Source organism: Dendropsophus ebraccatus, chromosome 11, assembly GCF_027789765.1.
Source record: "Dendropsophus ebraccatus isolate aDenEbr1 chromosome 11, aDenEbr1.pat, whole genome shotgun sequence".
NCBI lineage: Eukaryota > Metazoa > Chordata > Amphibia > Anura > Hylidae > Dendropsophus > Dendropsophus ebraccatus.
In genome coordinates, this window is record NC_091464.1 from 72,547,259 (window position 1) to 72,562,940 (window position 15,682).

At 39.5% G+C, this 15,682-nt stretch overlaps 1 protein-coding gene across 2 annotated transcripts in view; it reads right to left on the reverse strand.

Moving 5' to 3' along the window:
- Positions 1-15,682, reverse strand: part of TMPRSS15 (transmembrane serine protease 15) — a 302,887-nt gene that overhangs the window by 157,656 nt on the left and 129,549 nt on the right. For both annotated transcript variants that reach the window (XM_069945651.1, XM_069945652.1), the window contains 3 exons: positions 14,838-14,947; positions 10,828-10,968; positions 4,770-4,919 (listed from right to left, as the gene is read on the reverse strand). In XM_069945651.1, coding sequence (XP_069801752.1) covers positions 4,770-4,919; positions 10,828-10,968; positions 14,838-14,947 — 401 coding nt within the window. The remainder of the gene's footprint in view (positions 1-4,769; positions 4,920-10,827; positions 10,969-14,837; positions 14,948-15,682) is intronic.

Sequence of the window (15,682 nt, forward strand, 5' to 3'; positions counted from 1 at the left end):
GGGTCAGAGGGACTACTGAAGATCAGCCCAGTCAGAAATAAAAAAGTGTCTAAAAGTGGCCTGAAGAGGCCGAGGCAGATCCATGGTAGAACCAGGATCCTAACTGCTTGATGATCTCCCAGGAATCCTGTTAGAGAAAAAGGTACAGAATTCTTGGTTTCCAAGAAACAGAGACAGAATAAGAAAGGGATCACATCCTAGAAGCATTAGGTAAATTAAGTCTTCTTGGCACATATGTCAACTACTGGCTGTAAACCATGTTAATTGTAATGTTGGTGGGGCATTCCTTTGCTGTGATAGGCAATGTCACAGCCTGGGCTCTAGTTTGTACACTGTTCTGCCAGAGACTCCACTCTGTCCCTGTTGTCATGTCTACAGCTGCTCTCTACCCTCCTCTTGGCTGAGCTCCATCTCCCACTTCCACATTCTTCTCCTGCACCTCTTTCTGCAGCCTCTCCGGGCTGGCTGCATGCTTCTTCATAATTACCATTAAAGAGCAAGTGTACATTATACTGGTTCTATATCCATACTGGCCATCTGGTATATAAGGGCAATCTGCCCAACAGTCTGTTCCTCTGTTCTCTTTTTGTCCCCTGTATTTTTATTTTGCTTATTCCCCTGCTCTACTGCTCTAAGTCTTTTTTACCAACCCAGATTGCTAACCTGCCTAGGCAATGCATATTTTGACTATGACTATGCCCCTGCCTCATCTCTGGATACCACTTTGATTCTCCTGTGTAAAAGTGCTTATTATGCATATCTGCCTGACCCAATGGTGCCAAGTACCAGTACCAGCTCATGGAGCAACCTGGTGCCCTCTTCTCGTTTAGATCCAATTTCTGTATCTTGTACTGGGTTAAAAGATGAAAACCAAGAGAGTACTTAAACTCCTCTAAAGGGCATACACCAAATACATACCAGTTTGGTAGCACAGATAATGGTTACTGTAGTTGTAACAGTGATCTGTGCGTCCCCAATGACCTTACCGGAGGGATATCTGGCTAGTCCTGTGTTTCCAGACTCTTCAATGACGCTCCATGGGCTCTTCTTTTGCATATTCATGTTTCCTAGGGGGCAATGCACCTAGGATTCACTGCATTGAGAGCTTTTACAAGCAGCCGGCAGTGTTATCGTTTGGCTGGTCTCCCTGAGATCAGTGATCTGTTTCTTTTAAGGCTCTACTAGGCATTGCTCCCACCCCAAAACAGCTGTATGTGGATGGATACCTGGCCTTGGTTTTCCCCTTGTCGTTAAATTGACTTATAGGGCCACTAAATATGGTGGTTTTGGTAGTTTCCTTTCAGGAGCCACTCCTTGGCTGGGTCCTTCCCGGAAGGATATCTGGCTAGCCCTTTGTTTCAAGACTCTTCAATGAGGCTTCACGGGCTCTTCTTTTGAATATCAATGACCATTGTGACTGTCCTTCCTTGAACACAAACATGCTAAAATTCTGCCTCCTATTCCTAAATTTTCATTGATTATTTTTTTTTACTCCATTATGTAAAAAGCATTTTAAACTTTGTTGACTTTCTTTGTTGTAGAGTTTATCTTCCCCTTAAAATCCTCAACAAATACTCCAGACCCGAAATATTACTCTGCTTGCAGCAGGCTTTAGATAACCAACAAGAGACAAAAATAAACTGCCTATGACCCGCTGTAAGAACCGTGAAGAATTGTAAATCCTTCAAGATGCCCTGCTTTAGTTTCAGCTCTTTCCAAATGATAACTCAATTCTATTATTATTAATACATTTTGTCTGTTTATGCATTTCTCGAGTATGTTATGCAACCAGAAACCAAGTCAGACTTTCTGAATTTTCCGTCTTAATCTTTTTTTTGGAAATATATTTAAAAAAAAAAAAAAACAGATCCTAATCTGGTTAATAATTTAGGGAAATTAACACATTTAGGATCATTTACGGGTTTGTTTACTGGAAGACAGTTCCTTAATATTAACCCTACCATCTTGTATTATGCCTTGTGAATAGAACATCAATTCCCAGCACCCTGCTGCTCCTTTCATTCGCAGTTCAAGCGGATTTTATACAATCCCTACAGGCTGTGTACATCAAGAGATCAATCCTATGAATAATCCAGCAAAAATCATTTAAAATTTGGAGCATGAACTTGTATTCAATAACTGTATATAAACAGTGGCACTCACACAACTGTCATACACTAACATGTGTTATACTCTTCATGCTAACTACCAGAAATGGATGGTCCGGAGGCACTTTTCTCCCTTTTATTAACATCATTGCTATGAACTGGTATAAAAGTCAGAGAAAACAGAAAAGTTTCCAGCTATGCAGTTTAGGTTATGGGTCCATACTGATATCTGCATAAAGACATGCAGTAACTGTGAAGAAGAAGAATTCAAAACACTTTCGATAAAGATTTGATCAGTTTTCTATTTTTTTATTCTGTCTGAACCATGAATAATCGGAATGGTCTTCAACGGGTTCTCCCTGCCTCAACAACCTTCTTCGGCTATAGGGAGGGATCTATGAATCAAGGCTGATGCAGCACGGAAAAGCCTCAAAGGGATTGTCCCAATGACTGCATGAAAGTAACAAAAGTTCCACACATTCATATTTAGGCACATCCCTGTGCGCCCGCATTCCAATTGACCATTGCACACAATGGAAAGTGCGGCCGGAGCCGCACTATCCATTGTGGCACCTGTCAGGGTTGTGCGGCGGCTATTCAATGAATAGCAGCCGCACAAAACTGACATGTCAGTTTTTGTTGCGACCGTCTGCAATCCCAGCTGGAGCATATACTATGTGTATACACTTCGTCCAGAATTCTATAGACTGCATCACAATGTAAATTTTTTATTAATCACTGCAATTGTTGCAAATCGGCAACAACAGCTGGGATAAATACATTGTGTGAACGTGGCCTTAATTTAAATAGCATTTAGTGATTGTCAAAATAGTTAATAATTACTGTATTTAAAGAGTTGAACACATAAAACACAGATGTAATATACATAAGCAGTTTAGTAAAAATGCTCGCCTTCGGAAGTAAACAAAATAATCTCACACTAGCAAAACCAGAGACATCCGTAAAGAGTGGTGTTAGAGTACTTGTTAGAGTCTTATCAGTGCACAACAGGTACTAGTTGGCTGGAGAGACACCGTAGATGCAGCTTAGGAGAGGAATGATTTTCATTGAAGAGATGAGGAACAAGAAGAAGAAGTCCAAAAGACTTGTTTATTGGCAGGTCACTCTTCCTTTTGGAAGACACTCTGGTTCAGCTTATCTGAGATTCTTCCCTTATGGAGAGGACCCAAATTAAATATTTTTTTTCTCTCTCTAGTATTGACTGAAAAATATGTCTTTATAGCACTAATCTCTTCAAAGGGGTCAGAAGCTCTTATTAGCAGGTAAGCAAAGTAGTAACAGCCACAGCAGGAGAGAGCACTGCCCAAGCGTTTGACAGGTTGTACAGTCCCTACTTAGAAGATCCGTTTGATAACAAGCTGGTAAAAAGAGTCCCCATGCTCAGACCACAGTAATTAGCTGGTATCCGATGGAAAATCTGCAGGGTCAATAGACATGACATAGGTTTCTCTCATCTTGGTCACTACAGCAGGAGCCTGCTCAAGTGACTAATAAGTGGTAAGAAGAAGACATTGGAATAATGGGTATAGGCTTTATCAGTTTAAAAGGACAAGAAAGATTGGTCAGTGTGATCCATGCTGTAATTAAAATAACTTTCCATAAACCACAAAACATTGGTTACACAGACACATGGAGCTGTAAAAGAATACAGACACATTGCTCAAGACCTATTATATGTGCACATCAATCCATGCGTTTGTCTGGAACCAAATGTGCAGCAGTTGAGACACATTTAATATGCATAGTGCACCGAATCAAACAGGAGACTAGTGTACATTTATGCTATATTTATTAAACAGCATGAGCCAATGTGATGATTCTTGTGCAAGTTTTCACAAAAAAAAAAATCATAACGGAGAAATTTCAAAACTCTAGTGGGAACCTTGGGGAGTTGATTCCAATTGCACAAAAGGCAATCCAGAAAAGGGTGGGAAAGAACCCAAAGGTGACAGTTAGGGATGAGGAAACCGGCTGAGGTTCAGGTTCATATGAACCTGAACTATCGGCTTCTGATTCCCGCTGTCTGCCCGCTCCGTGGAGAGGGTGGATACAGCCCGAGGACCACCTATGGCTATGGCTGTACCCCAGTTTTCCAGGCGGTCCTCAAGGTTGTATCCACCCGCTGCACGGAGAGGTCAGAAAGCGGCAATCAGAAGCCGATAGTTCAGGTTCATACAAACCCGAACCTCAGCTGGTTCGCTCCTCCCTAGTGACAATAAAAAAAATCCTACAAACCGCAAAATCCTCTGCTCATGTGTCCACTATTCTAATACTACTGAGAAAGGTCCCCAGATGTTTGTTTCCATCACAAAGGAAGCCACTGCTGTATAATACACAAAAAATATAATGGCCCATCTAAGGTTTGTCCAAGACCACCTGGATTTTGGAAAAAGACTTTCCTACATCAAAACCTTATATGTAATGTAAAGCATGATGGATAGAACCATGGTTGGGTCTCCTAATGACGACCACATGACTAACCAATAGTGCTATTTATTTATTTTTTTGTTTTACAATTTTCTCAAGTCCTTCAGCTGTACTATACAATAAATTCATTAATCCAGCCTTGTACATGATGTATTTAGGCAACATTAATATAAAAGAAAATGTTAGTATCAACATAAATAAAGCAGAACTTACCAGACTCATTGCCAATTGTGTGGTCATAATCAGGCCCAGACAATGGCGGGTAACTTGGACCATTGAGTCTTTCCCATTCAGCATCATCCTTTATATCCTGAATCCAGTAACAGAAGCCTTCTTCAAAGTTACAGTCTATCTTTTCTTCATCTTAAAAAAAAAAAAAAAACAGATAACATATGTCCAATAAATTATGTAAATTTCTGAGTTGAACAGATGTCATTTTTAAGGTACAATTTTGCAATGCCATGCTTGCCACCTGCAGGATGTACTTCAGTATTCATTGTACTTGTTCAGACAGACTCATTGAGTAAACTGCATAAATATCATATAAAATATGTATAACATACAGTGTAGAGGGTAATTTATGAATGTCCTGATATATAGAATACTGAATCCCATTAATATATTGATAAAATTTTACATACTGCAGATATATAATATTGAATATGCCACAATTGTAGGGAAAGACATTGACATTTTATACTTTAGATTATTCTATTGCTGCTATGCAAAATTTATAACAATGAACATGAGGTTCTTAGTATACAGTACGGTCAAACTGCATCCGCTACTTAACAGTCAGTGATTTTTTTAATATGGTTCTCTACTCCATTAGATGCAATACTGTGCGGCATCCACAGCCACAATAACTCAGCAACTGCAAGGGAAAAAAACAGACCAGCCAAATAGCCCCCATATTATGGGGCTAAACCCCCCTGGGCTCTGGGTCACATCCCCCACACATACAGAATGTGAACAAAAAGACCACAGTAATGAAACCAATAATCAAAACATATTTAACCTTGTTTTGTTATTGTATTGCAGGGTTGTTATATTGCTTTATGTATGAAACTGTTATTGGGTTACTATTTGAGATGATCAAACCAAATATTGTGAACCACGTTTTGTTATGAACTTTTGTAACAAGTACATAAAATGGTGGCTGCACAACTTAATACACGTAAAAAACAAAAAAAGGTATGCTCACCTGTCCAAGCTCCCCTGGTGCCTCCATCACGCTCAGCCAATCACTGACTGAGATGGGTCAGTGCCAAACCCAATGATTGGCTGAGCAGGCTGTCTCCCTAGACGAGAGTGGCAGGATGCTCAGCTAACCACTGACTGGAGACAGGACAGTGCCGCAGCCAGTGATTGGCTGTCACTCTGGTCTCAGGAGAGACAGCCCTTTCAGCCAATCACTGGCCGTGGCGCTGTTCCATATCAGTAAATGATTGGCAGAGTGGGCTGAAGGAGGCTGAGGGGGAAACTGGAGGAAGAGGACATTGGGGTAGCGTGGACAGGTAGATATGATAAATGAACTTGCTGAATTGCACTAAAACAGCTAAACACCTGCAATCGCTTAGCTGTTTTTAGTGTGGTTAGTTTACAGTTCAGTTTGGACAAAATCAAATATTAATATTTTATGTTTTTTGTTTTTTTTATTTTTGGTTTTCCCATCTGACAAACTTATACCCTTTTCACAGGATTAGCTAGGGGGGTGATGACTATTCATCCTCTTTGGAAGGTTTTTTTTTTACTTTGTGTAAACATAGCCGTAGACTTTACTCTACATCATCTATATGTAATGAATAGATAACTATGACTTTTAAAAAAAGTCAATCAACAGTTCAACTAAGTTCTTCCTCTCCCTAACTGTAGCTCTGCACGAACAACGTCTCTCAGTAAACTTTACAATGCAATCAATGTCTTAACCAGTTTCTTTATAAAGCGCGCTGAAAATACAGTACATTGATTTGCATCTATGATTAAAGCTTACGGAGGGATTCTGTGACACATCCCTTTGTTGCACTGACAATCCACGTCTGACTAAGACATCAGCCTTAAACTGGGAACTCTTTAAAAGTACGGAACAGTAAATATAGACATATTTATAACAATACAATACCTAATAAAATGGAGTAAGAAGTAGTTACTATTGGGAGTAAAAAAATTTGCTCTCTGCAGAATTGTGTTTATTTTAACCTTCCATGGTAGCACGTATATTTCACTGGTAATGCTATTCCTTGGAATAAATCTATAGTGCTATATTTGTTTTAGAAGCACTTTAGGAGCCATAAACAGGATAACTGATGGTATACCAATACCAACTTTAGTGCCCCACTATATAAAAAAGGTTGAAACTTGAATTTCTATTAACTCTACAATATAGTTTTATCACATGGAATCATATAGCGGCGTAATATCGGCTCAGAAGAGTAGAGGCTCGAGCAGTTTTAAATAAACATAAATAAAAGGGAAAAAAAAGAAAAAAACTAAAGGCCATAACTCCAATTTAAGTGACTTTTGATAAATCTCAACTGCGACTATAAAGTTTTGCCTTGTAAGCACTTAAAATGTTGTTGCTGCAAGGAGGAATGCTGGCCGAAAATGCTGTTCTCAATTTGCAATGTATATGAATTGAATATCAAAGGATAATCAGCTTTCACGGCCATAAAAATTGTGTTACGGCCGCAGCCTGTGAGAGAATTGGCTTCCCTTACGCTTGCCCTTTTGCACTGTAACGTTAAAGTGGAATAAAATTCTAAACAACGGCATATGATAATGTGCTACGGCTTCGACTTCAGTGCATAATAAAAACTCATGAATATTGAAGAAGGCGTCTAAAGCATTCTAGCTGTTACTGTTTTTTAGTGCACATTTCTTCAACCATGCAGTAACAATGTATCTAAATTCCATGGTTATGAAAGAGTTACTTGTTGGTGCACCTTCTGATACTTAGAACCCGATGCACATGTATTGTCAGCACTCTCTATCTATTAACTGAGAATATGAGTCTCCAACCTTTCTTTGATGTTATATCAAAGATAAAGATTACTTTAGCTAGATAGACTTAGCTTTCAAAAGTCAAAAGGTGCCCTCAGGCCCAAGACTAAAACTTGTTTCAGATGGCGTGTTCAACTGGCTGTCTAAAATGAATGGTGGCCTCCCAACTGACCACCAACAGATGATGTCAGTAAAGACAAAGGGCGGGCATGTTGGATTTTCACTGCCAATGCTTTCATTTTTAAGCTGGCTGCTGTTTACACCTCCCCATTGGGATGAATGTTGTTGCTTCTAAGCGTTTATGTGCCTTTTTTGCAGGACCAATTTTACTTTGTATTGACCTTCTTAAACCCTAAAGTATACTGTAAAAAAAAAAAATGTTGAGAAAAAAAACTGAAATGTTATCTTTATTCTTCAGGTTACCTAATGTATAAAGTTTATAATTTTTATTATGTTTTTCTTTCTTTCTTTTTTAAAGCGACTCTGTACCCACATTATTGTCCTAAAAAAATACTTTTAAACTTGTAGACCTGTGTCAAATTAGTGTGGCCTAGAGTGTCTGTGCATTAGGCTTGCAAAACCTCTCTGCCCCTCCTCCCCGCCCTCTTCATCATTAGGAATGCCCCTGGCAAGTTTTCTACTATTCATCACCTGTGTGAACACTGCACATGAGTTGGATCATTAAGGCACCTGTGCGGTGTTCACACAAGTGAGGAACAGGAGAAATTGTGCCTGGGGGGCATTCCTAATGAGGAAGAGGGCAGGGAGGAGGGACGGAGAGGTAGTGCAAGGTTAGGGCATAGACACTCTAGGCCACACCAATTCACAGGCCTGCAAGTTTAAAAGTTGTTTTTTTAAGGACAATAACTGCATCACCTGCCGAATGGACCCCAGGACAGAACTTGGATAAAAGCAGCTATCCGAAGGTACAAGTGGTTTGTAGAGGGTAGATTGTTGTTACAGAGTCACTTTAATACTATGAATCACCCAACTGGGACCTCTATAACATTTATATTTATTAGTCTATGGGCTGTAAGGGCTCTTTTTGTCATTATTTTTGTATTTATTTATTTTTTTGTACCATTATGTGGCAGATGGGAGTTTTTGATTTGTGATTAAATTGGTGACCTACTGTCACAGTTTGACCTTGGCAGGGTTTATTAATATATCTGTCAGACAGAGGCCTTGTAAAGGTTTTGGGCTGCCTTAAAAATAGATTAGCCCATCATGCCCATGTCACAGAGGAGGTAATACGCCCTCTTAACCACCAATAATGTAGCTTTTATAAATGTATAGATGCCACTGTCAACATTGACAGCATCATGTAGAGAGTTAATTAACCACCATCATAACCAAAATCATTTAGAAGTATTACTGTCCCTTTGTTAGGAACCGGACAGCAGGACAAGACAAGACAGTGAGCCCTAAGCTCAGCCCCGCCCACTGTCCTCTACCTACTTGCCACAATCCGCCCTAAGATGGCGGCGAGCAACTGGGCGGCAGTCCCTGCACTGGCTAGATGGAACACAAATACAAAACAGACAGACAAACACAATGAAGAATAGTCCACAATCCGGGTCACAACAGTCGGGCAGCAAAAGTACAAAATCAGGATCCAAAGGCGTAATCAGAATACAGGCAATATGATCAGGGGCAGGCAGCAAGCAAGGGAGGTCAGAGATACAAAGCAGTAGTCAGGAGATGCAAAGAATCAGAATCCACAAGCAGGCAGAGACTAAGTCAATAACCAGCAATGATATCCCAGACTGAGGTAGTTATATAGGAGGCCAGGGTTCTGATCCAGAACATCATTGGACCATCCCCCTGATCTCCAAGCACAGACACCTGGGAACAAAACAGATCCACTGGCAGGATGACCTGTCAGTCACAGCAGAACCAAAACACAGGTTAACCCTGACATGGCCAGACAGAACTCAGCAGGTGAATTCGGGTGTGTCTCCCAACAAAAGTGAGCATATAAACCAGTGTTCACACAGTGCAAACAAAAACAGAATACAAGAATTTCAGCGCCTTTTCGGCCGCACAGCATGAGCCAAGGGGCGCATAACGCTCCGCAAAGATACCATCCTGACACCCTTGTTATATATTGAGGGGGTCATTAATTTGTTTTTCAAAGGAAAAAAAACCCAGCATGAACCTTTTTGAAATATTCTGATAAATGTATTTTATTTTTATTACTTACTCCAATTTTTTTTTGGGAAGGGGCGTATATAGGGTTCTCTCATAGATCCCAAAATATTTGGCATTACTTGCATTTTGCACTCTCTTTGGCAAGAAAATAAATTTATTAATTTTATACTATGTACGTGGGAATAACTTTATGGCACTTTTAATACAAAAATATCAAAAACAACTTTAAAATAATATGAATGCCCAACATCTTTACAGTCTTTATTTGCTTGTGGGAAAAAGGCATATTTTCTTTCTGCCAAATTATAGTCTTTGGTGTGTTGGAGAGACAAAAATAAACATATTGAAAATTTAAAGCTTTTTTGCTTTCTTGTGCTCAACAATTTGACAATGTGCTGCACATGCCAAAATCACAGGTCCTGATCTAAAGCTTGTGGGAGACCAGCTCTGGGAAACATTACTGAATAACAGTCTACTACTTCTGTATAAAGAGATGGTGTATTCTGTATGATGATTCACTCTGGGCTAAAAAAACCAAAATAATAAACATTTTAAAAATCAATGCATCTTTCTTTCTAGACTGGAGATGCCACTATTTTAGGCTTTACGTATGTTTAAAGGGGTATTCCTATCTTAGACCCCCCTGGTATATTCATAGAATGTACCATAAATGTTTGCGGGTTTTAGTGGAGTTGATTGAATCTAGAGTATCCATGCCCTAGGATTGCGATGCCACTCTCTTCCTCCTCATCATTAGGAATGCCCCAGGCCTCAACAATTTGGCACAGGGCTGCAAGTTTAAAAGTAGTTTTTTTAGCACAATAACTGCATCACCTGCTGAATGGATCCCAGGACAGATCTTGGATTGAAAGCAGCTATCTGACAGTACATTTTTTTTTTTTTGGGGGGGGGGAGGGGTAAGATTGTGGGTACAGAGTAACTTTAAATTTAGTCAGTAAAAGTCAGTCTACTATCCATTGTTTCAATTCTCCAAAAAAAGTCTGAAATGGAACTCTTGACCATTTCCTTCCAGTGGATATATTTTTAGTAGTTCTAGGTATGGGCTCAAACGCAAATAAATGTTTCTTTTATTTATTTATTTGCCGACAAGAATACTTACTTGTCACTTCATTGATGCTAAACACGGAATAGATTCCTTCAAAACCACTAAGATCACTAGATGTAGTATCAGTGATAAACTCCACGGTGGCTCGATTTGAAAAAATTCGAAAACTACCAGGATTTGTTCCCCAAAGTGACGCTGTGAATATAAAGAATAGCCTCTATATAATTTTACATACATTTAATATTTCATAAAATATTGCAATGTTTCCAATGTATCTATTATTAGAAATGAATTAAAATAATTACTTATACTACTTCGCATTTAGGTCATTAACATCTGTAATGATGGTTTCCAGAAATAACCAAATACATACATTGCAAATAAAAATTTTATATCAACCCTATAAAATACTACCTTTATTCTTCACCAATCACTAGATTATCTTCAACAGTAGAAAATTATTTTTTAGCAGAGCTCTTTTGTGAGCCAAATGCACTTTAATCATATGATGGGGTCTTCATGGAGGCAATTGAATAGCTGTATTAACAATATAATGAAGACAAATGTTGCGGAGAACATGCAGGCAGGGGTGGTTTTAGAATCTTTATATTCTGCAAGGTCACGTTAAGCCGGTTAGAAAAATGAACAAAATGTAACTCATTGACATACTTAAGAACCATGGGTTTATATGTTGGCAGAGTTGATAAATTGGAAGAGTGTATTTTGAAAAGCATTGCTAGTTCCAGTTAAAATAATTTTAAGAATATGAAAAAAACTAAAAGTTATCATTAAGGAGTTGTAACTCTTGGTGTTCTCCAAATAGGACAACTGCAATTGATGGCCACTAGTTTTACACTTCCATATAGATCATAGGCATGACTAATTGTGTCATCCATAAGATCTATGTAATGAAGAGCATCTATAAAACTCCAATGGTAATGTTATTCAGCAAGGGATATTGTACATAATAGCATTGCCTCAAACTTGAAAACCCACTTCAATGTGCTTCCAAATGTATTGTTAGCGAGGCACCATGCTGTTATGGATGAAACTTCTTTTGGCACACAGCCATGAGCGTGAGATACTTTTCAAACAACCAGGGTGGGAGGTTCTATTATCAGCATGACTCACAAGAGAACATTGGTAGAAATGCAATGTATCCTGCATTTTAAAATGTCCGCACTTGAGAAATACTTTTGAAAATTTATGGGAAACATTCCTCAAAGAGGTAAAACATAATTTGCTCCCAGAAATCAAGCTTGTGTATATCCCTTCTGGAATATGCATAACTGACATGGTGGTCCATCATTATGAAGAAACTGCTGCTTTTAGATAGGCTGTAAAGAAGAATCTACAGATCTCACAGTCTTGTGAGATCATTAAGACTATCAAGCCTTGAGAAAACTGAATTGTAAAACAGTTGTTGGCCTGTGCATCTATCACCTGCAATAAATCTATCTCACAGGAGAGGATGAGAGCTGTTCGAAAGCAGTTCGCTCTTTCGGCATGCCTTTGATCCCGGCCGCATACTTGCGCTCACGGAAAAATGTGGCCAAGATATTCCAGGAAATCCCTGTTTAATTACCTGGAATATCCTGGCTGCATATTCGCAGGAGTGCAAGTATGCGGCCGGGATCAAAGGCATGATGAGAGAGCGCTGATGCCATTGGACCAAAAGTCCCGAACATTATTCAAGACAGGCCCAGACAAACAAGAGAGCAAAGGAAGGCCAGAAGATTTAGCTGCTGCAGGGGATCAGAAGAGGTCAGCATTGTATGTTTATTATATTTATTCAAACTCAGGTGGAAATTTTGCCTGTGTCAAAACAACCCTTTTAACTTTGTGTACTACTTAGAGTTGAGCAAACTTCGAGCACTCTAAGGTTCGTACGGCATTTGAATAGTGGTGGCTGCTAAAGTTGGATGGGAGTCCTGGAATACATTGATACAGCCGATGGCTAATGAAATGCAGCACGCTCGGGTTCAGACAAACCCTAGCTTGCTCCAAGTTTGCTCAACTCTAGTACTAGTTCTTCATTTGTGTCATGTGACCCAATAGAGGAGAGATACAGTAAATATAGAGGTACACAGTATGAACAATAAAAGCAGACATATATACTTATACATATATTTGCACATGAGAACCCCCCCTCCCCAAATACTCCTACAGGTTTATGTAAATATATAATATGTAATTACAGATACCACAGTTTTCACCACTCCTCCTTTTCATATTGCGGGCAGAAAATACTCATAGTAAAGACTTTGATCCTTCAATTTCTTCTCAAGCAGGTTTATTGTTGCAATATGCATAACATAAACAAGAGCGACAGACCTTAGTAATTTGATTTCAAGGTGTCAATATGATGAGCATTCACTGTGTCCATACTGGGAAGAAGCTCAATCTCAAATTTAAAGTGCAAGCTTTATAACCATGGAAAAGTGTTTCGTTATTTTGACCGTAGAAATGTCATTAACGTTTGGGCATTTTGGGGGAGCCACATCCCCTTTTTTGAGCACTTTCAATCAATTATTTAGGATTTGAAAAACATGTCTGCTTTCTTCCACAAACAGCATGTCTTCAGTGTGGGTGAGATTTTCCAGTTAGGCTCCGTTCACTTCAATGAAACTGAGTTGCAAAACCACATCTAAACTAGAGACAAGAGAGGTACTGTTCCTGGAAGAAAGTGACCATGTTTTTCTCAGCCTTTATAACCCCTTTAATAGGGCTGGTTGCAGTTCCCTACACTGTTAGAAGGGCATGGGTAGGTGCATAGAAAAACTGAAAGTGTTGAGCAAGAATGTTGAAGCCTTACTTAACTGTCCATGCTCCTGTCGATGCCCACGAGCTCCGGTTCCCTGCTTTGTGGAAGCCCACTCAGCTAAACACTGGCTGCAGTGGTACAGCAAAGTGATTGGCTGAGAGGACCAGAGCCGACACCAGAGGGCATCGGGAGGAGCTAGGTCAGGTACCCTGTTTTCCCAAAAATAAGAGTGTCTGTCTTATATTAATTTTTGCCTCCAAAGATGTGATATGTCTTATTTTCAGGGGATGTCTTTTTTTCCATGAAGAAGAATTCACACTTCCCCCTGTCCTGAATCTCCCCTCACTGTCCCATCAGTCCTGTCTCTCCCCTCACAGTGTCATCAGTCCTGACTCTCCCCTCATTGTCTTATCAGTCCTGTCTCTCCCCTCATTGCCTGGGCCCCCTCAGGATTGGTCCATAACAGCATTGTTGTGCAGAGACAAGTGTGAGACCACAGTGGTCACACAAGACGGAGACTGACAGACCTCTAGGTGGAGAAAGCACGATGGCTGTAGCTACTGACACCCCCACACTTTGCATCTCCAGCATGCTGTCAGGCCCCTTCACTTATTGGGGCATAGACATTATCATGCTGGCGGCCCGTGTCTTCCCCTCAATGAGCGACACCTCTTCCCCTCACAGGACGCACCACATAGGCGTTATCTCACTGTGTTGTAGGACGTGACTGAGTTTCAGGGCATGACCTCAGGCATGCAGCGGGACATGCAGCAGGATGTGGCGGCCATGGAGGTGGTGGAGGATGGCAGAGGGTAGTGGCATGGTGTTGGTGGGGGTCTTACTTTCAGGGGATGCATTATTTTCATGAGATGCCTTATTTCAAGGGACCTCTTATTTTGGGGGGAGGATGCCTTTTTTAAAAAAAAATTGCAAAAATTAGAACTAAATAATTCAACAGGTCAACCAGGCAACCTTTGCTCAAGCATTGGAAAATGCTGGAATCAAGTAACCAGCACTCGAGCATTTTAGTCCTCGCTCTACACTATAAGGTATATAACAATACTTTATGCAATGCTAATACTCCTTTAACATTTGACTTTGACCTAATGACTTAATCTTAGTCCATCGAGAGTTCTGTAAAATTTGTAATTTTACACCACCATAAACTCTCAGTATTGCTTCATATCTGCTTAAAATGGTGCAATGAAACTTCATAAAGGAAAACTATTAGCATAATGCTATTTCAGACATGAAGCTTTTGTCTGACATTTAATTTGAAAATGAAAACCGCAGAACTTACCTCTTAAAATTCGGTCAGGTCCAATACCTTCATAAATATTTACAACGTCTATGTAATTGTTAGTCTCAAAAGATGTGAAATTAAGTTTAATGTTAAAGCCATTCTTAGCGCTGGAAATGAAAACAAAAATTCCTATCAGCAGAGGGGAAAAGTATTGAAAATAATGTAAATTATAATTGAAGTATGTAAAATGTATTAGAAAATACTTGATTTTTTAGTCGGCTACAACCACATATCAAGTTGATAGTTTAAAAATGGACAAAAAGCCTAAACAAGAAGAATACTATAGCAGTGTACAAGTACAGGTGATCCTGCCTAGGAGTTACAATAAAATGTAATGGTTATTTTATTTATGGTATTCTTTACAATACAGAAGACAGGAGGGGGATGGATCTGCTGCTTATCTCATACTTTTCTGAGACTGTACTGTTTTAGAGGTTAGAGGGACAAGAAGCCTATATCCTAAAGGTGGTATTACACGAAGCGATTATCGTTCGAATAATCGTTCAATCGGTCGTATATGAACGATTATCTTTAAGTGTAATAGTAGACAACGATTAAACGACGAATGTTAATCGTTCGTCGTTTAATAGGTTTTGGATCTATTTTTATCGTTTGTCTTTTACACATCGTTCGCACATCGTTCGTTTGAATAAGATGTCGTATAGTCGTTCCCTGTTCATTCGCAAATAGAAAGGGGAGTGTTCTTAAACTTTGTTGCTCCAATTCAACCGATAATCTTTCCGTGTAGTAAAACGAACGATTATTAGGCACCCGCTATTGCGATCGTTGGAGATCGTTTATCGTTAATCGTTAATTGAAAAAAATCGCTTCGTGTAATACCA